Raw genomic sequence first — 21,808 nt, 5'->3', positions numbered from 1 at the left:
TTCTGAGGATTTCAAGTCCCTGACCCAAAAAACCATGTTGTCGTTTGATTTATCTCAATATTTTTTCTTACTGTTAATTACATGAGCATGGCTACAGTGCTACTGTAGTGGTATTATTTGAAAATAATCCTTTTTTTTCCTAGTTATTTTGACATCTTTTATGGCAAATTAAGATGTAGAATTCAAATAGTTACAAATGGCTGTTTATCCCACCATTCCTGTTGTTTGTTAGCTGCTAGGATGGTAGTGATAGAAGTAGTTTATGGTGTGCTGAAAGTATGTGCTAAAATTCTTCCAAAGGTCTGGTTTAACAATGCTTTCTTGGATTAAATGAGGAAAAGGCAAGTGGTAGATAGCAATCTAATATTAGTATACATTTTTAATACAATTTAAGTTGGAAAAGCTGTTTCTTCTGTCAAGTATTTTGTTCCTTGTAGACAGCCATTAAGACCTGCTGAGGTCGTGAATTAACTTATGATAAATAACATTAAATATAACAGGGGCAGAACCATACTTCAGCAGATTCAATTTGCCTTTAATGCAGCATCAACAAAGAAGATACAGGCATAAGCAATTTTGAGGGTTTTGTTCAGGTGTTGGGTTTTTTTGTTTCTTTTTTAAAGGATACCTTTTAAAGGTTAAATTTTTATTAGAAGTGATGACTTAACAAGGTTTTGTGAGACGTACTACTTCTTATCTCAGCAATAGCATTTTTTTATATAAACAGAAAATCAATTCTAGCGATGCTGTGATAAGCTTTTTAATTAATGTGGGCTTAAAAGTCAATACATTTAAATAATTTACAGCTCATCTAATATGTGGACTGTACTTGTGAAAGCCTTTTGAGGGAACTATCTCCTCCAAATAGTAGCTGGAGTTCAGCTATAATGTTTTACAGTTGCCCTAAAGTTAACTACAGCTGTATTCTGGGTATTTGTTTATGGTAGATAATAGAAAAGAAACCGGAGGTTGTTCTGCAGACTGTTTTTGTCAGGTCATTATGTAGCTTTATACACTTAATTTAGTATTTCAGGTCTTAAATACTTCAGTCATGGTTTAAAAGGCTTTTCTAATGTAGACTTGCAGTAAGCACTATAATAATTACTAGTAACAATCTTGAGAATTGCTTCCTGGTTTTCTTAAGGGAACATGAAGCAAGTTTATCTTAAAATTTCTGTATGTCCAGTAAAACTTTTAAAGTTCTGTAACGTTCTTCTGGAATTCTGAAGTACTTTCAAGCTCAAAGTAAGTGTCAACTTTAAAAAGTATTTAAATGTATAGAGATATTTCTTTATGTGCTAAGGGCAGATTTGAACTTTGGAGATATTCTCAGTATGAATCTTCCATGTGTCTGTAAATATGTGTAATCCATTTGGGATTTTCAGTGTGGAAACACTACTCTCTGCATGCATTAGTCATCCTTCTAATGAAAACCTTTCTTAATCTGTGTTTGAAACTTCCCATATAACAAACATCTTATTATGCTTTAATTCTACAACTACATGTCACTCTGAATCGGCTTCTTGAAAAGTAGTATGTAGGAGAAGGCTGTGCTTAGTCTGACTTACAAAAGAATGTAAACATCTTGTAACTGAAGGAAGAAACTGGGCAGAATTTGGTTGGATGTGTTAAAATATTGTTTCGTTATTTTAACCTATTGTATGCCTTAATTACACGCATGCCAGTAGAAAATAAACAGTTAAGATGTGACACTTGTGCCTTCTGATAGACTATATAACCTTGCTGTATAACATAATAAATGTCTTTGCTTACGTCTTGTCCTGGAAGCTGTGTTCAGGGTGATTGAACACCTATCCTATAACAGTAGTAGCTAAAGGTGTTATATATATATATAGACACACATACACACTGATTCATAAAGAGTTGGCTGCATTTTTACGTGAAAACCATTCTGAGTATTTACTAATACAGCTCTGTAGCTTAAGTACTTCTCTGGAATAGATGAGGCAATTAGGATGAGTTAGACAAGATGAGTTATATCAGCCACAGATAACTGATTGTGAGAGTTGGCTGTTTGTGATCGAACTTGGTATTGAGTTTTCCCTCAGATATTGCCCTGTCATTCCCTCCATGCTTTTTTTTCTTTGGTATAATTTTAAGAGAGGCAAACAACTTGGATAGAAAATTTGTTTGTATATTCAAAAATGTAATTTACTGCTAGTTGATACAAGTAGCAAATATAGGGTGTACTTTGGTGACGAGGCCTGCCTGTCTCTTGGGTTAATTCCTTCTTACGAACGAAAAAGCAATATAAGAAGGTGAAAAGATTCTTATGATGATCTCAATGACCAGTTATGTTTAACTGCTCAAGGATATTTCAGCAGTCTCTTATCCTTGTTGAAAGTATTCCTCTGACTTAAATTCGAAGCAGGAAATGGCATATTCTTTGTTAATTTATTTAAATGAAACTTGAAAACAGATTCCTGAATTGGTTTCAAGTCCTGCATCAGTAGAACAACATGTCTGGAGTTTTAGATCAGAAATATATCCTCAAAACTTAAGGTCTGTGGTGACAGGTTAGACTCGATGATCTTGGAGGCCTCTTCCAACCTTTCTTCCAACCTTAGTGATACTGTACTGTGATACTGTAAAACACAGTAGCAGGAAACTGGTTATTCCTTTTGAGAGTCCTGGAGCTGTCTGTCGCTCAGGTAGTGTTAAAAGTGGTCTTAGGGGAAAAAAAATTGCAAACAGTTTTAAAACCTATTTTAAGAAATAAAGTGCAGGTGCATTTTGGTTAATTAGATATTTGGTGGTGACACATACCTCTCACATCATTTGTCTGAATTATTTAGAGACTGCTTTCAATTTAAGAGTCACATTTTAAAAGTTAATTTGGAAGTCTCCTAATTTCACTTTCTTAGTATAATTAACACCTGAAATCAAAACAACTGTTGTTCTTCCACCCTACTCCTACATTCTTTTGGCTGTTACCCTTATTATTTTAGACAATTTGAGCTACTTATAATTCTGGAAAAAAAATTCATGGATTATAAATTTTATTAAACTTCTTCCTAAGATGACTTTTACCAAGCCAAAACTGCTATGTATCATGGAAAGGATGGGAGAAGCTGGTGTTCTGTAACAAATCAAGACAAATATTTGAAGCTGGAGTTTGGGATTTTGTCTGTTGGAATATGAACATATCAGCAAATTGCATACAGCAGTATGATCAAACTACTTTGTATGTTCTTGGGTACAGATCGCACTTGTTCACACAGTTCAGGTTTTCTTTGGAACATTCTGACTTATTTTATTTGTCTCTCTTGCCCTGGTCTGCATGCTTGTGGCTGTTCTGAAATAATACAAGGTTTCAACTGTTTCAGTTCGTTTACAGCTTGAATGCATTGGTTTAGATTCTTATTTTAAGATTTTCATTTTTATTCCATAATTCAGTACTGATCTGCACTTTCTCTTTATAAACATAGTTTTACCCTGAAAAGTGACCAAAAATGCTACTGTGTAGATTCATATTTTCAGTGAATGAAACTTAATTTTAGGTATAAGTTTAATCCAGATTTCTAAGATTTTTTTTTTTTTTCTCATTCTTTACTCTCATTATATTGTGGTCAGTTGGTCAGGTTTTTTGGGGTTCTTTTTTTTGCATCTTAGCAATCAGATTTTGCCAATAGTTGTATCTGCGCCTGTGTCAGAGGCTGTGCAGGTAGGGGAACTTAACATTGCATTTTGGAAAATTCCCTGTATCGCACAGAGGGGACAGCTTAACCTTCCTTTCTGGAGAGTAAATGCAAGAATTTGAGTACTAACTGACTGCTAAATACAAAGCTGAGTTTGTAAATGGGTAAGAAAAATGCTGCTGTTAACTGAAGTCAGTCTATCTTACTATGAAAATTTCTGCGAAATACCAAATGGGAAATTGACAATACCACCTTCTGAGTCTCACTTTGCAGAGTACAGCCATGTGTTGCTTTATTTCATTTGTTAACAAAAATAACTTGTTGTGGTTTCTTTTTTCAGCAAACAGGAGCAGAACTCTCCAGACGAAACAAAAGAATGCAATGGAAGTCAAACTACAAAACTTGCATCAGTTGAAAAGAATGAAGAAAACTCGTCACTGTCAAATACAGAAAATGTTCCTAGTTTGGAACTTCCTGACAGCAGCTCAAAGAATTCTTTGCATGAGAAAGGAGCATGTTCTGATTCCGATAATAACAAACAATTAGTAGAGGAGAAACAGAAATGTATTCATGATGAAAGTGTGTTGAAAACTGGCCAAAGTTCAGATAACGTTATCTTAAATGAGCAGACTAAAGTACATAGCTTGGATGAAACTTCACTTTCAGCCAAGAAAGCAAGGGACTTAAAACTTACTTTGGGTGAAGATGTTAGTTTTGAGCAGTTCTTGAGAAAACGAGATGAGCCTGAATCCATTAGTTCAGACATGAGTGAACAAGGCAGTATTCATTTGGAGCCTTTGACTCCATCAGAGGTACTAGAGCATGAAGCTACTGAAATTCTTCAAAAAGGTAATGTTGCACCTTCTTCAAAGAAAGCTGGACAAGTCTCTGAACAAACAGATGAGACTTCCGAGGAAAGCAGCCCTGACAGAATGGAAACAACTGTAAACAAGACAGATGAAAATGAAGCAAGCTGAAATTAAGTTAAATTTTGTTGTTTGTTATAAACAATGGTAGGAACACCGTGGACCATTCCTGATAAGTGTGCTCATTGATGCTAATTATTAAAAATAAAAAAGAGAGGAGGAGAAAGGGAGGAGGGCAAGACAGTAAAAGGAAGTTTTGCATATGAAGATAGCTTGTATGTGTGTCTACAACTGAATTAATTAAATTTACAAGTGAACATGTAGAAGTGTATCATCCTGCCTCTCAGATGTGATATATATCTTACCAGATTCACATTTGAAAGGAGGAATAAATTCTGATTTTTATAGCTAACTAGCTGGGGATAAGGTGATTTGTTTGCCAAGAAAATATTTTTTTAAGTCCTTCAGTGTGAATATTATTAAACAGTGGAATTCAGCGTGAATTCACAGCTTTTGCTGAAGGGGAGCACACTTGTAATGATGGTTATTGGTCTGCTGATAATTTGAGTAAACAAACTTTTTGACTTGGCATCACATTCCTGTCTGTAAAAGCATGTAAACAGAATTATATGAATCTATGCACCTCTGTACAGGTGTAATCCTGCCAGGCTGCAATCTTACCTTAATAAACTTTCAGTGAAAGTGGAATTATTACAATAAAAATATATTTGTGGGGTTTTCAGTGTGCAGGCTGTGCAGAAATAACGAACATAATTGTATGAAGTAGAAGATACTGCTGAAAGTACTGTAGCTGTTAGGCTTTTACTGTTGTTTTAATTATTCTTAGCTGTAGACCCATAGGAATGGTCTGTAAGTCACACCAAAGTACAGTTTAATGTAAAAACTGTAAAGCAAACCCCCAAACTGGAAACACCAACTGGCATGCGTTCTGCCATCTTGCAGCTGCTACTGGCTAATTTACAAGAAGGACTCAAGGGCATATAAAGTAGAATTGTACAGTTCAATTTCAGGACTTTTTGTAGACTAAATTGTGTACAGGGAAGTGGCTGCTGGTTTTGGTTTGGGTTTTTTTTTTTGTTGTTGTTGTTTGATTCTTTTTCTTTTTTTTTTTGTCTTCTAGTTTGCTAGATGTAGGAATGCATAGGATTAACAGAAGCTTGCACTTACAACTTCATTGCTCCATCTGAAACATTCAGAATGCTTTTGACTTACAGTTTTGTTTCTATTGAATGTTAAATATTTTGAACAGCTGTTCAAGTACCGCTGTAAATTATTACTTTTTGAGTAAATATTTGCAACAAAATTTTGTCTTTGTGCATAATTTTATGCTCAACTTGAAACTTGGAACATAGTGTTTCTACATTTAAAAAAAATATTTAGTGGTAGTGTGTCCAAAAACTGTTCCTTTTAAAATTGTGAATTTGAGACTTATGTGGCTTGTTTGGGTTTTTTCATTTGGGTTTTTTTGTGTGTTTGTGAGTTAGGATTTTTAATATCAAATGAGCAAGTGCCTATACATAAACACTTTTTTAGCTGTGTATTGTGGTAAGATGTGCTCGCTTTTATATAAGGAATATTTTTCTGTGCTATGAGTGTGCAACTGAGTTCTGCTTTATCCTTCTAGGTTAACTGGGCACTATAAATAGCTGCTATAAATACTCTAATCAGCGACAGTATTGAAATTTAGAGACCATCCAGCTTATTGTTGGAGCCTTTAAATAAACTTCATCAGTTGCAACATCTCAAATATTGCTTCATGCTCTAAAGAGTTGTGACTTAAACTTTGAAATGCTTCTGAATTTTTATCTATGCAGGTTTAGAAGACTTTTAAAAAGAAAAGTGGAACAATTTACATAGTTGCAGCTCTTCAAGATTTGCCACTTTAAGAAGTTCAAATAACAGACATGAAAAAGTTGAGAATAAGCTGCAGTATTCCTTTGGCTTTTAAAGATTTTAGCAGAGGCATTCATTTGAGGTAGGATTAACCAGTTTGATGTCTTCATACATGTACAAAAGGAAAATAATAAAATACAGCATCACAATAAGGACACTGTAAAGGATTTAATCAGTGATGGAACCAGAGGCGTGTGTTACTTAAGGAGTTACTTGATACATGTGTTTAAACTCAGAGAAATCTTTTAGTATTTTTCATCAGGTTCATGATCTTCCATTCAAAGCACATATTTTTAATAATCCTCTGACATGTGTTGGCAAGGATTAAGTTCAACTGGAATATTTTTATGATACTTGCTTGTAACTTCCTCACATTTGTCTTACTTAAAAATTTTAATTGCATAACATAACCATTTTAATAATAAGGATTTGGCCACATACTGTGGAGAAGCTGGAAAATAAAACTTGGATTGAAAAATCTACATATTTGGTACAAGGATATATATATATGCATATGCATAATGTGTAAAATATCATTTGTTTCAAACCATAGAGAAGAGAGTGTTAAGTATAAAACACTTCAGGATCTAGTAGCCCTTCCAAAGCAAGAAGTGAGAGAGAATTAAATTGTTCTAACAAGACCAAATATGATAGCTTTAAATAAGCAAATAAGGTGTATCATGTAAACTGGCATGGTATTTTTTGTGAAGGAAAGAAAACTAAAATTCATTACAGTTTTTCTCTATATGGAATAATTAATTTGCTGGCTAAAAATGAGGAACCTGCATAGTGATGAAGACACTTGTTTATGATGTTATTTGGGAGGTGTCAAAGACGTAAGCTAAACTGATAATTTGACTGAAGTTACTCCAGAGGATCAAGTCACATTGAATGCATTTTGAGATATTTGAATGTAACTGTACATAAGTCAGTTTTGTTTTCTGAGTCAAGATGGCTTTTTTCCATCCAGCCATCGGTAGTTCTCTTTGTACTCAGGAAGATGGTTTTTATCTCCTTAACAAAACCTAGTGTCTTAAAGTTAATTCTTGATATCCATCCTGGAACCACCATCTCCCCTCATCTAAAGAGATTTACCATATTTGCTCAAATCACCATTGTAGCTTACTTGTTTAAAATGTATTTTTAAGGAGATCCGATGCCACACGTGCTATCTTCGTTATTTGCATTTCATGGAAAACTTACCATTGTTAGCTTATGGCCAGTGAATGTTCAGTCACTTGGAACTTCATGAGGCAAACACATGTTGGCTTTACTTGAAGAAGTTTGGGAAATAAACTTTGGCTTATGTGTAACAGAATGGATGAGTACACTTAGGGCGGGGGGTGGAATCGGATTCAAAAGTATTGGGTGATGTTTTTTAAACAAGAAAAATTTTTAGTAGCAAAACCATGACAACATTTCTTTTCCTGGAAACAGGGTGGGAGAGAGAGAGCATGCACAACCCTGGGCAAAAGGTGTTAAATTATGTGTTCTGTGGTGCTTTGCTGCCAGAAGGCATTAGAAACTGGTTAGGTTAAAAATTCTTGAGTAACAGTAGATACTCTGCAAAACCTTAAATAAAAGATCTCAAAGCTCTTCTGCAGGCATTAAGCAATGTTGCTTATATGCTGCCATGCAGAAAGCAGTTGTTTTTTTTATGCTGTAGGATATACTAATGCTCTACCAAAGATTCTGGCTATGGGCTGTCACAGTAGAGTTTTTCAGACTCTTCAGAAATTTTTTTTCTTGGGGCAAATTTTCTACCCAGTTTTTCTTTCCGTTTTCTTTAGCGTTTGATTATTATTTTTTTTTTCTTTTGGAGGCTTGTGAGCTTAACTTGTTTAGTTGCATCCTGTATTTATTTTTTTATGTATGCTTAATATGCCTCTAATAAAAAACCAAAACACTATTGGTAAGTATGTGTTATGATTACTTGAATGGTTTTTGCTTATAATGAAACCCTTACTGCAGTTTCAATGTAGCTCAAAAGGGCAGCTCTTAGTTTAATCGTGTTGGGTTATCCCCTTTGAATATTACTCTTTTGTGCATAATTTTGACTAATTTTTACCCATTAATGCTAAAAGAGAAGGTTTGTTGACTGGTATTTGAATTGGTTTATGGACACCAGGCAGGAAGTTCTTTGTTATATTCTTTTGAGTTTTGGATCACTGTTGTAGCTCTAAGATGCCTCATTATAGTTTTGTATGCAGTCATTTCATTGACTCCAAGTCACCATGTTAAGCTGATGGTATTTCCTGTATTGCACAAGAACTAAGGGGGGGGAAAAAAAGTGAAAAATGTTCATCTGTGAGACATTTCACTTTGAGGGAGATTAGTTGTTATGCCTGCAAGATGCTATGAAGCTACTGCTTATTAATTTTAAAATGTGCTGGGTTTGAGGGGGTTTTACCGTTGAAACTATTATTTCAGAGAAGCTGGGGGGTTTGTGACAATCACAGTGATAACTGTGACATTATATATGTATCTACATTTAAATTTGAGCAATGATCTTGAAGGTCTTTTCCAACCTGGTTAATTCTAATCTATTAAGAAAATTAAATGCTCTAGTTGTGTGTATGGCAAACAGTTTGAAATAAGATTTTCATGGTCAAAAAGTGTAAACATCCTCAACCAACTCTCCATTCTTAAAGCAGTTTTCAAGTAGTATTGCTCAACATATCCTTTACCTTAGCGATTGAAGTAAGCTTCCTTTCGTATTTTAGTTCAGTTCTCAAAGTTCTTACATTTAATTCAGATGAACTGTTTTCTCAAAGTTTGGGTGAATGAGATCCTAAATAATGCTCTCTGTGGAGAAAAGGGAAAAAAAATTGTCTCATAGTGTGATAACTTTGGAAAAAAAGGAGCCTTTATATGTTTTACTCATAATTAATCCTTTTGACTAAAGGGGACATAACCTTTAGGTCTGTTTCTTACAGCATCTTGTGACTTGCATTCTGATCCTGTCTTATTCTAGCAACAAATTAAAGGCCTTGCTTTTTCCTTTTAAGGCTGTAGAAGAAATTAACGATGAATACTTAATAGTTTTGTGTTTTAATTACCTGGGTGTTTGCTGCCCAAAATTAAGAAGGAATTTCTCAGGTTTTCATCTGAATTCAGCAGACATTTGTGATTGTGCACTTAATTTTCTCGGAAAGGTTTCACTTCCTCTTTGACCTGGAAATTTGGTGGCACATGCTATAATTTTCCCAGGGTGTTCAGTGAAATGCAGTGTATTGATGTCTTTTTCCTTGTCACAATCCTTTGTATCTTGGAATATCTCCTCTTGATGGCTGGTGTATAATCAACTTCCGAATTGTCTGTTGATGGAAAGCAGAAGACACTTCTACAGAGGAAAAACATAAGATTTTACTTACAATTAGTAGTGTGCAATGTGCAGGATGGGTTCATTAACATGCTGTCTGAAGTTTTTTTTTTACTGATTCCTAAAACTGCAACATGTAAGGAACCCAATCAGCTGGGCACATGAAACTTCAATGGCTCTTGAAGGCATCAAGGAACTTTTGGGTATCTGTGTCAGATCAGAATTTCCAAAAGGAGCCTAAGGCACCATATTCATGCTTGGGAAGCTTTTCTTCATACTGTGTCTTTACACCATTTTCTTTCCCAAATAACATTGGATGTCATTTTGCAACCATAGAAAGGCCAGTTATCCTAGAGGAGACATGAGTGCTTGAATGATTTTCCTTGATGGAACCAAAAAGCAGCTGTTAACATGCATGTATGCTATTTTATATTAGTATAGCAAGATGTGCCTTAATGGTGAATAATGGTATTTTATTAATCTTTGCTAAATAATGAAGTTCTGTTAACTCCTCTGAAGTCTCTTATCAATATTGTGGAAAATAAACATTTAAACTATAGCTTGCTGCTTTTCAGTGCCTTTTTAGATAGCAGGCTAAGTACCACAGCAGAAAAGTATCAAGGCAGCTGTGTTGTTCTCTCTTTATAGGCTGATAATAGCTTAACCTTTCTTGAGGATAACTTAAGATTTTTCAAATTTGTTCTAAGAGGTACTTCAGAGTACAGAACTTCTATTGTTTTAGACCTCCTTGGAACTTCATATTGATCCAGTTTAAATTAGTAAGACAAACTTATTACAGCAGAGCATGCTTTTTAGTACCTTATAACTTATTTCCGAGAATAGAAATCTCTTGTCCTCTTGGTTCCTCAAAAAGTAGTGGTGATGATGGAAATGAAAGTACAGCCTGTATTTAGAATATAACAAACATATCAAAGCTTTTCCTAGCAAAAGTAGTACAAGCTTCTTGTGAATGGGAAAGTATTATCTACTCTGTCCAACACTGCTCAGTTTTATTCAGGGGAGTGAAAGCTAAAGTTTCTTCTCTTCGCTTTGCAGATGTTCCCCTTGGCATATTTAAAATACTCATGAGTGCAGTGCCAATACCAAAACAGATGTTACATCCATATAGCCTAAATATCAGAAGCAACACTATCATGAAAAATGCTTGAAAGATGAGCCTGGGAGCTAAGATTCAAACCTTTAATGGATATTGACAATGGTTAACTGAGTACAGCATAGAACTGCAATATACTGTGGTTAGAATTTGGCGTCATTCTTCTACTTGAGCCTTGATTGTTTCATAGGAGTTTCTTTGCCAGTCCTCCAGGGTTTTAAAATCCTTCTGGTTCCTCCACTAGATAGCAGCTTGTGCTCTTGTTTAATCTGCCTTTTCTCTCAAATTGGGGGAATAATGAAGGTGACATGACTCAAAGTAATTTTTCTCAGCTTGTGCTTTGCTGCAGTTTTGTTGCAGTTTCACAAGCCAAGGAAGGCTATGCACCTGAGAGTTTGTTACAGCCACAGATAGATAAAGAAGATTCTTTTCTGTTGTAAGCCTGTATCACCCACACCCTTTGGACTGTTATATTACACCATCATAAATAAGAGTTAAGTGAATTTTGCTTTATCAATTACAATTGCTAAGCTGCACTTCACTTTTTTTTTTTTAGATGAAGGTTGCTGGGTTTTGTAAGAGGAATCCGAGTTTCATCCCACAAATTAGCTTGTAAAGCTATTGTTCTGTTCCCAGTGATTGAACCAGCCTTTTCTCCATGTAGCTGCTAAGTCTTACTTCAGCCAATCTTACAGAATCATGCTGAGATAAATCATGGAGATGATCAGGTTGAAAAAATTCCACTGGCAGCAACAGAGAACAGCATGGGCAGTTTAGGCCATTCATTTGTTGTTGAATGGGAAATCGCAGCCTAAGAAATGCAGCTTTTGGATTTAATCTGTGGGGAATTGTAGACAAATTCCTACTTTGTCAGGGGAAAAGCATTTCCGTAAGAGGGAAAAACACAGTGAGCTTTCAGCATACTTAACAGCTGCAAGTAATGAAGCTGTTGGATCAGTTCCTCTGGAAACTGTCTGCTTATTATGGCTGGATCTCCAGAGATGTTGTTACTTGTGTATATGTCAATTAACTGCCGCCAGCGAAGGCAGAAACCTTTTCAGAGTATGACCCATACATCCTTCAGTGTAAAGGCTTAATGGTTATAATACAACTTTTATAATTGGCTTGCTTGTGATTATATGTTCTTAAATCTATGCAAATTCAACGTTTTTCATTCATCCAAGCAAGCACATTGCAATAGGCTCACCGATTGCAGTTACAGAAGATTCCTTTTCAATATAAATTCTGGAAATTCAAATGTCATTTTGTAGGTTTTTTAGAAAGCAGAAAACTCACCTGCTACCCAGGAAGATGTTAATCACTCTGATTTTGAGTTACTGATATATGAAATATTACCACTAAGTAAAGCTGGTACAAAATGGAGGGACTCAAAATGAATTCCAGCACTATGAGTAGTTAAGAAGGATTCAGCCTGAAAGGAAACCTTTAAATAAAATTAATACAGGGCAAGTGGTGGCAGTACAGGATGTCAGGTGAATTCTTAACTGCATTGAACTGTTGCTGTATTCTCATTATTTTTCCTTGAACATGCATGAACTCTTGATTATGTGCAACATAACTTCATTTTATTTTCCCTGATGTAGATGAACAGAGTAGCAACAAAAGGAGTCTTACTTTTATCATGTTAAACAGAGAGCAGAGTTCAGGAACAATCCTTATGCTCTCTTGAGCACCAAGTTGTCTAAACAGATTGTTGTAAAATTGCCATTATACTTGAATTGGAGCATTTTGCTAATCCAAGCACGCTTCTGACTAGGTGAGCTACTCAGTGGAGGGAAATGGGATTTCATCTTTACCCTCCATAAAAGTAGGTAAAATGTGCTCTAAGGAAGCAGGGCTCCCTGAGGGCTCTGGGAAGCATTGTTTCTGGCCAGGCCAGCTGTGCTTCTCAATCTGTTGTTAGATTTGTACACTTGCACCAGCCTAAAGCTGACCCTTCCTAGTACAGCTGATCCATAGACACTATTATAAGATGGGAAAGCTTATCCATTGTTGAAACTAAACAAAAGAGAATTCTGTATGAAAGTGGACCTCTTCTGACTGTCAGTTTTTACAGTGGTTTAATTGCACTAGGGAACTGTTGTTCAGCAGTGGAAGCTTTTAACATGCTGTTACCTCTTAATTGCCATTTCTATCTTGGCAATAATAAAAATATATCTTTTGTCTTCTCACATCGTATGTGGTTTATATTAATGTGTTCTTTAATGTGTTTACACAGTCCTTACAAAGGCATTGTTTCCATCAAAGTAACGTGTGGAGAGCTTACAATCCACTTGCACATATAGGAGAGTTTCTTGATCACATCTCTTTTATGTTATTATTACTATACATGAAATTGTGGAGAGGAGGGGGAGGGAACTTAGGAAAAAATGTTTCAAAGCTTAGTCTCTTGTTGACCCCTAATTAGAGTAGGTAAAATATATCCATCCTGAATTTCTGACTCCCTGGAATAAGAGCCATATTCTTTTCCTTATAGGTAATGCTGAAGCTGGTAGGAATTCTGCTGAACTGTGTCTCGCGAAGCAGCAAGTGAGGAGTGTCATTGGATTGTCAAGATGCCTCATGGCAATAAAAGATCAATAATAAGCAGCAGCAAATGGAAACTTTACTGAGGCAAATATGAAATGTGTGCAGGCAAAATGCTTTTGCTTGTAGGTAATGAGAGTAGAGTTTTCTATCAAATAGGATTCTGTGTAGCACCTGACCAAGCTGTCTATTACCAATCATTTCACAACTGCCTGTGAACTGATATTCTTGAGTATAATGTGCACCGCTCAGGTACAGATCAAGAACTGGCAAACTTCACTCAGTCTGCACTGAGTACTAGTTCCTGTCTATTAGGCTAAATACTTTTCATTGTCGTACCTGGTCCTGGGGAAGTAAAAAGTGCTTTCTGCACCTCACCTGTATTATCTGCTAAGTTCTCTAATCTTTGATTTAATCTGCTGGAAAGAACATGCAGAGTAGTAGATCCCTGTGCTTGCCAGAGACCATGTTAAGTGAGTACTGGCTGTTTTGATTTGTGAAGTACCTCAGAGCATTTTGGGGATGCTGTGAAAACCGTTTCAGATAACTATCCTCATGTTCTTTCTCTCAGCACAGGAAATGGATGTTCTTTCCTGCTTTCTTTTACACAAATATCTGTACTGCTCTGCCATCAATTTGTTAGTGCATACTGTAGTCATACATGAAGTTAATAATGCAGAAATACAAGATCAAAGTATTCAGAAAGAAGAAATGTGTTGTGCTTCTCTAATAACTTCAACTTTTCAATACTGTGCCAGATCACTTCTAAGATCAGGCACATATTGAATGTCACTGGAGAAAGAATTGGTTCTTTGATAACTAGAAATCCGGAAAAAAACAAACAAAAATACAAGATTAGATATATGTTTTTAAATTGTCTTCCCCAATGTGACAGCAGGCAGACCACTGATTGTAAGAGGTCATGTCACAGAGGCACTGAGCAGGTTTTTCCACATGGTGCCCAGTGGAAGCTCTAGAGAAAGTTACTGATGCTGAAAACAGCTAGAAGAAAAGTAAATTCATCAAGTTAGGTTTCACGAGAGTGTCCTTTAAAATTCCAGTAGGGTCTGTGTCAGATGCTAGTAATTCTAACATTCCTATCATCAGCAAGTTCTAAATTACACATTGCACATTATTAGAAAAGTTGAAAGGTAAAAGGTGATCAAAATGTACTGAAGAACTATTCTGTTCTGCACATCATTGTACAAATTAACTTAGTTGACTAGGAGTGTGCGTATCTAAGGAAAGGTTCTTGATGCATGTGCTGAATTTGAACAGTGGAATTAGCAGCCCTTCTCAGTGTGGAGAGGCTCTGCCTGCACGTGCTGCTAAGGTGAAGCAGACAAGCCATTACCCTGTTTGTAGATAAATAGCTACAGAGTTGCCTATGAAACCATAGCTCATTAATCTTTGTACTCTTTTATGGACTGTTAGTGTATGTGATGGAGTAAATGAATTGCATGGTTAACCAGCTGCAGTTGTGAAATGGAGACATGCTTAACTAGATGTGATTTGAGATACTGGAAGTAGTATCTGCAGGCAATGATTCCTCCTATTCCCACAGAAGCAAAAGGGTACCTTTTTTTTTTTTTTTTTTAACACTACACTATATTTTTCATAGTACAGATGAAAATGAAATGAATGTCTGGATAAAACCGAGGTTCAGCTAATGCAGTAACAAGCTAAGACAGCTTGACATACAGTAGCTGTGTTGATGATTGAGTCTCTTACCACTATAGGAAGATATCAGTGAAATTAGAAATAGGAGTATTTGGACCACCTTCAGACTTCAAAAAGCATTTTGTAAAGGAGCAGGCAGCAACTGTATAATATTCTGGTCTTCCCTAAAATTGAATTCAGGAGTCTTCTTGTGAATGAAAGATGTTAGGTTTATTAAATATGCTATCGAATGCTGTATGAGAAAGTTGGCTTTATCTACTATAGTTTTTAATTTCAGCTGTATGTATGCTGCTGCAGCTTCAAAACATCTGGGTACAGCAATTTTTTTCTTTTCTGCACCTGCAGGTGTAAGTACACACATAAACAAAAAAGAAATTAAATCTTTCACAGAGCCAAAGAGAGAGAAAAAACCCAACCAGCCATGAAGCTCAGGGGAGCAGTATGACAAGTGCTGAGCTGTAAACAAGCTTGAGAGGGATTTAATTCTTATGACAAGTGCCAGTGGTAGCATCTCACATGGACTCAGCATATGCACACATTTCAGAGGCAGAATCACAGAGGACTTAATGCAAATATAAAAAAGCTCAGAGCACATCAGCCTATACTGTTCGAAAAATAGCCTGGTAAATCAGGATGAGCTAGGATTGTAATTACCTTGATTTTTTTCAGCATTTTGCCACTTGTAAGAGGGTTTCTAGTTTTTGCTTACACTGTAATTAGACTTTATAACATATAAACTGCAAATTTTGGGGGGCAGGGATTGTCTCATATATTTGTAGGATAAGAGCTCATTGGGTGGTGGTTTCAGGCTGACAGTACAGTACAAACGCTGAATAATAGCTGCTATACTCAGCTTTAAAAAAAAGCTTATTTTAGGCCAGAAGGTTTTTTGTTGCTGTTTAAGAAAAGAGAACTGAGATGTAATTTGGTATCCAAATTAAATTTTTAAAACCTCTGAGGCATGCTTATTCCCTTATTACAGTCAGGTCATTTCTCTTTCAAGTATGCTCATAACTGCCTCATTTCTTTATCAATGTTCTGAAACATACATGCTGCAAACCATACCCTGCAGTCAGTACTTAAGCAGATTTCCCCATGGCAGTTTGAGTAGTGCTGCAAGATGTAGACAGTTTTACCATAACCTTCAGGAAGCGCTGAGATGAGTAGCGTGTGCCCTATGCTTCAGCCGCTACACAGCTTTGACTCATTTAAGAAACCAGAGCAGTGATCTATTCACCTCAGATCTTCAAGTTATCTGCATTCTTTTCTGCTTTTTTCAATCTGCAATAAATTAATTTAAAGGTTAAATTTACTAGCAAAGTGGTAATAATCCCTGGAGGTATTGTTTTGGGTTGTCTGCAGGCTCAGCCAAATGTCATTGTGTTGGATTGTATTTAACTTAAAAAAAAAAAAAAGAAAGGTTTTAACCATAGTTCAGATTTCATTGCAAAAGGAAGCAGTCTCTAGGAGAAGTGTCTCTTGGACACAATCTTTCTTGCTCACTTGGATGACTGACAGTTGAAAGGACATAGTATTTTACCGGAGTTGTATTCTGTTTTAAATGTGCTGGATTTTAAACGTAGTAGTACAATAGTGGTATATTGTGACTTAAAATATGAAATTTTGTATGTGTTCAAATTACCCTTTGTTTGTATCATTAATACTTTCTTAACTTGTTTCTGGGTGTTTGCTTGGGACATCCTGTGTACTGCAAATGATTGAAAATAGCCTTGCATGTGCAGTCACTACAAATAATTTTCAAAATAGCTGGACTTTGGCTTGACTTTTGACTGGAGTAGTTTCCCACCTTTGGCATGGAAAGCTGAAGTGTCTGTTTTAAATTATTTTTTAATTCTCATTTTTATTTCTATATTTTTTCTTTTAGGGACAAATAACCATAAAAGGAGCTAGTTTTGGTTTTGGAGTAAGTATTCTAATGGTTTACAGAACTGTAAATAAGTATTATGTCTTCTAGGAACCTGTGATTACTTAATTCACTGAATTAAAACTACCTGGATAGGTCAGCATATGGGAGAAGAGCAGTATATCAGAATTAGTTGTTTTACTAGGTGACTAGAAAGAAAAATTTTTTAAAACTAATTCTTTGTAACCAGAGCAGATGAAAACTCCCAGTCTGACCTCTCCATTGTTTGTAGATGTTTTGGAAATTGTGTCTAAATAAGGATCCAGATACTGAAGCAAGTTAAACATTAAAATCCAAGCCACACCCCAATACAGTCTGGATCCTGTAATTTTTATTTTGCAGGAAGCCACAGTAATTTGCCCAAAATATCAACACCAACTATGACAACCTGCTCATAGGCAAATCAAAAGGCCAATATACACCACACTGTACTGTTCTTGTCATGTCCCTATAGTAGAGGGACAGGCGATGATAGATGATATATATGTATGTATGTATGTATAGGGCTGTGGTTCTTAAGCTTTTTATATGAAATGTTTTGCTTTTTTTGATCACTTGATTGAACTAAAGCTATGTGTCTATTTCAAAGGTAGAAGGCTGGATTCAGAAGGTGGCTTACTGAGGTAAGACATAGTTAACTTATTCCAGTCTTCCTTGTGCTTGAGTGCTTTGTAGTGGGAGCAAAGTGTGCCTGCCAGGCTCCTTCTCACACTCCTCCATTTTCACATCTCAAGTAGACTCACCAGCCAGTGGAACGGCAACTTTGGGCCCATCCTAATGCAGATGTCATAATTTTGGTTCCAATAATTATAACAAAAAGACTGATGTTTCCATAGTAATGGGGAGAATTTCTATAAATAAGGAAAGCATTTGTTTCTTAAGGAGGGTCTTCCTTTTGGGTTTTTTTTTTGTTGATTAACAGAAGCTGCCTGAAGTTTGTTTGAATACTCCATTATTGAACCTAGATCACCTTTCTGGTGCTTTAATTAAACACAAGTGAAGAGCAAGCTGCCAATTTGTATAGATTTTTCAAAAAGCTTATAACTGAAACACTGCTTGTGCTACCTCTAAGAGTAAGATGGTGGTTTTAGTCTTCTGTGTATATTGGTCTGAGCATTCAGAATACTATATTTACTGGATTCCTTTTAGTAGAAGACAGGAATTCATTCTGCATGATGAAGACAACATTCAGCAGAACACAAAATTATCTTAAACAGATTGGCTGAGTTTAAACCTTGCTCCACTGAATTCAACCCTCTGTGGATGCACAGGCCAAAAAACAGTAACCTGCAAGATTTGTTAAAGGCTTTACTCTTCTAGCTCCCACTGGGGTATTTTAATGTTGACAGCTGTTAAAATTCTCAGACTGGAGCTTCACATTCATATTCTCTTCCTCACAGACACCTGTAATGGGATTCATCTGTTTTCTTTGTTATTCCCTCTGCTCATTTAAATGTAATGTGCATTTCTCATCACACCATTGGATTAAATTGGATAATTTACTGAAATGCACTGGTACGTACGCACACACGTACGTTTGTCCCAGAACAGAGCGTGGCATTTAGCTTTGGAATGTAAAGCTGTCCAAAAATAAATGCAGTTCTCTAATCTTCATGTCTGTCTTTAGAACAAAAGAAAATTTGTATGATGTGGCCAGCAAGGTGTAGCCATTTCAAGCTCTTCCTGAGATTTTCATCTTCTGTTGTCTCCTCCTCATTGAGTGAGGTTTCAGGAGTGGAGGAAGTAACTCCTTATATACTTCAGGTGTGTTACTGCCAGTCATGTGCTCCTTCCCTGTCCCTTCAGTCTGTCTCTTCTGATGTACCTCAGATGGAATCATGAATTTGCCAGCTATTTTCTTGGGAAGGCTTAGCCAGATATCAAAGAGATATTGTATTGCTTCAGGGATTATGCGTTTCCAGGGCCTTTGTTCTGTAAACAATGGGATAATGGGTGTTTAAACCTAATGTCGCATTGAGATTCTTGTTGAACCAGTGCAGACAATTCAGGATGCCAGCTTTGTATTTGCACTTGAGTTAACCCCAAAATATCTTGGATACAATGACTGGTAAAGCTCAGGGTGGGTGGCTTAACAGTCTGAGGCAGAGCTGTTAAGCCATACAAAGTTTTCTGCTGCCACAGCTATGTTCCTTGTGACACCTCACACAGCCCATTTGAAATCTTGTGGGTGAGCCTTTGCTGTGCTGAGGTCCCAACAGGGATAATCACAAACCAAATCTAGGACACCAATAAAAAGTATGAGATTAGCTGAGATTTAGTCATTAAGACTTAAATCTGCAGAAGATGGATGCTGCAATGCTGGTCAAATTAAATTCCAGTAGGAAATCAGGCTTCCATGTATCTTACTTAATTCCCTTCCTGAGTGAGCAGGGAGCAAAAGAATAACTTAATCTAGTTGAGTCAGTGTTACCTACCTCTCTGCAAATATTCCTTCCTTACCAGCTATGTTGACCACTTACCTGGAAGAAAAGTCTGCTGGTGTGATGATTCTGGGTATCACATTTCCTTTGGCAACCTGCATAAGAGGCTGGCAGGCTGGTTGCTCATCAGCCAAGGGTGGCTTTTTGGGATAAAGCACTTAGATGAAGCGGTGATCTTTGTAGCTGTTGACAACAATGTGGGTTAGACTTCAGTAATTTAGTAATTGGTCTAGTGGTCTTGGGGGGGGGCGGGGGGAAGCCCACAATAATGCAAAGAAAAGATGTAAAATACTTGATGTGAGTACAGTCAATTCTAGTCAGCCCTGACTTGATTTTAGCTACTTGGGGAACTTGAAATACCATGCTACTATTTTAACTGTGCCTCTTTGGCCTTTTAACTCAAACCCGTGTTGTCATTTTTCCCATCTTCTACACGTGCATGCAGATACCTAACCCAGATTTATAGTTTTTTATGTATTTGGTATAAATCATAGAATGTTAGGGGTCAGAAGAGACTTCCAGAAATCATTGCTTCCAACCCCCTTGCCAAAGCAGAATCACCTAAGGGAGGCCACACAAAAATGTGTTCAGGTTGGCTTTGAAAGTCTCCAGAGAAAGAGACTCCACAACCTCCCTGGGCAGCCTGTTGCAGTGCTCTGTCACCCTTATGTTGAGGTGTAATTCCCTGTGTTCTGGCTTACATCCATTATTCCTTTTCCCATTACCAGGTGCCACTGCAAAGGGCCTGTCCCATTCTTCTTGACACCCACCCCTTAGATATTTATAGACATTAATAAGATCCCTTCTCAGCTTTCTCTTCTCTAGCCTAAACAGTCCTAGTTCTCTCAGTCTTTCTTCATAGGAGTGATGTTCAAGTCCCATAATCATCCTTGTAGCGCTTTGTTGGACTCTCTCCAGTAGATCCATGTCTTTCTTGTACTGGGGAGCCCAAAACTGGGTACAGTATTCCAGGTGTGGTCTCACTAGGGCAGAGTAGAGGGAGTGGAGAACTTCCCTCAATCTGCTGGACACTTACACTAATGCACCCCAGGATACTATTTGCCCTCTTGGCCACAAGGGCACATTGCTGTCCCATGGATAACTTAGTCTCCACTAAAACTTGAAGGTCTTTCTCTTTGGAGCTGCTTCCCAGCAGGATAACCCCTACTCTGCCTGGTGTTATTTCTTCCCAGGTGCAAGACTCTACACTTGTCCCTATTGAACTTCATGAGGTTCATCTTCATCCAGCTCTCCAGCCTGCCCAGATCTTATTGGATAGCAGTGCAACCTTCAGGTGTGTCAGCCACCCCTCCCAGTTTTGTATCATCAGCAAACATGCTGAGGGTCCACTCTATGCCCTCATCTAGGTCATCAACAAAGATGTTAAACAAAACTGGACTCAGTACTGATCCCTAAGGAACACCACTGGCCACAGGCCTCCAACTTGATTCTTCTTCATACTTCGTATGTTTTTATTTTCAATGGTATAGAAGTCAATCATGTTTGCACAGGAAAATTTTGACATCTCATACAAAGTCTTTTCTTACCATACCTTTAAAAGAGAGTGTACTTTTTTTTTGTTACCTGTGCATCAAGCATAATGTTGTCTTGTAATAATGTGTCAAAATATTCTGTAATGTGCAAAGGTATAAAAAACATGCAAAGCAGGGTAAACCAGCCACTAATACCTTCATTACTGTCTGTCAAAAAATTACCATCCTATCAGTAAATGAGTGAGCTAAAAGGAATAAATAGCTTCTAGAAATTGCTTTCACAGTGATCTCTGAACACAGAAAATGCAGGTTTAAGCCTTCAAATTTCAGTGCAGTTATTTTGGCAAAAGCAACACTTTTGAGTGTGTTAGGTGTAAAATGTTTTATTTTTATGTTCTATAGTTAGGCTTTGGAGTATGTTTTAGCTGTAAATACTTTTCGTGAAATATTAGTGCATTCTACCCTTTTAAATTTTGTTTAGTCACTAGTATTATTATGGACTGTACAATTTTACTAATTACACTTAAACCAAATATAGTTGTTGGAGCCTTGGCCTTTCAGAATCCATGGACCTTGTTCTCTTTTCTCAAGGCATATCAAAGCATAATACCATGAACAAAATGCTGACTGGACCGTTGGTTTCAGGATGATATGCTGGGATGTAGTATTTTTGAGATTCATTCCAATCATTAATTACAGTTTTAGTGATGGTTTAGCTAACATATGACAAATAGAAAACACTTTTCATAGAGTAAGCTTTCATTAAACCTAAATAACAGCAAATTGCTAACTACAAAAGTGTTCTCATTTGTTGTACTTTCTGTTGAATTATTTAACACCTTTCTCCT

General features: G+C 36.6%; 1 protein-coding gene across 7 annotated transcripts in view; it reads left to right on the top strand.

Moving 5' to 3' along the window:
• The window catches only part of ZNF280D (zinc finger protein 280D), a 47,470-nt gene extending 41,821 nt beyond the window's left edge, over positions 1 to 5,649 (top strand). For 6 of the 7 annotated variants that reach the window (XM_054169143.1, XM_054169140.1, XM_054169141.1 and 3 more), the window contains one exon: positions 4,000 to 5,649. In XM_054169143.1, coding sequence (XP_054025118.1) covers positions 4,000 to 4,636 — 637 coding nt within the window. In that variant the 3' untranslated portion in view covers positions 4,637 to 5,649. The remainder of the gene's footprint in view (positions 1 to 3,999) is intronic. The other variant, XR_008462668.1, reaches the window with a different exon arrangement.
• The last annotated feature ends 16,159 nt before the right edge of the window (positions 5,650 to 21,808 follow it).

This window comes from Dryobates pubescens, chromosome 17 (genome assembly GCF_014839835.1).
Source record: "Dryobates pubescens isolate bDryPub1 chromosome 17, bDryPub1.pri, whole genome shotgun sequence".
NCBI lineage: Eukaryota > Metazoa > Chordata > Aves > Piciformes > Picidae > Dryobates > Dryobates pubescens.
This window is presented reverse-complemented; position numbering and strand designations above follow the sequence as displayed.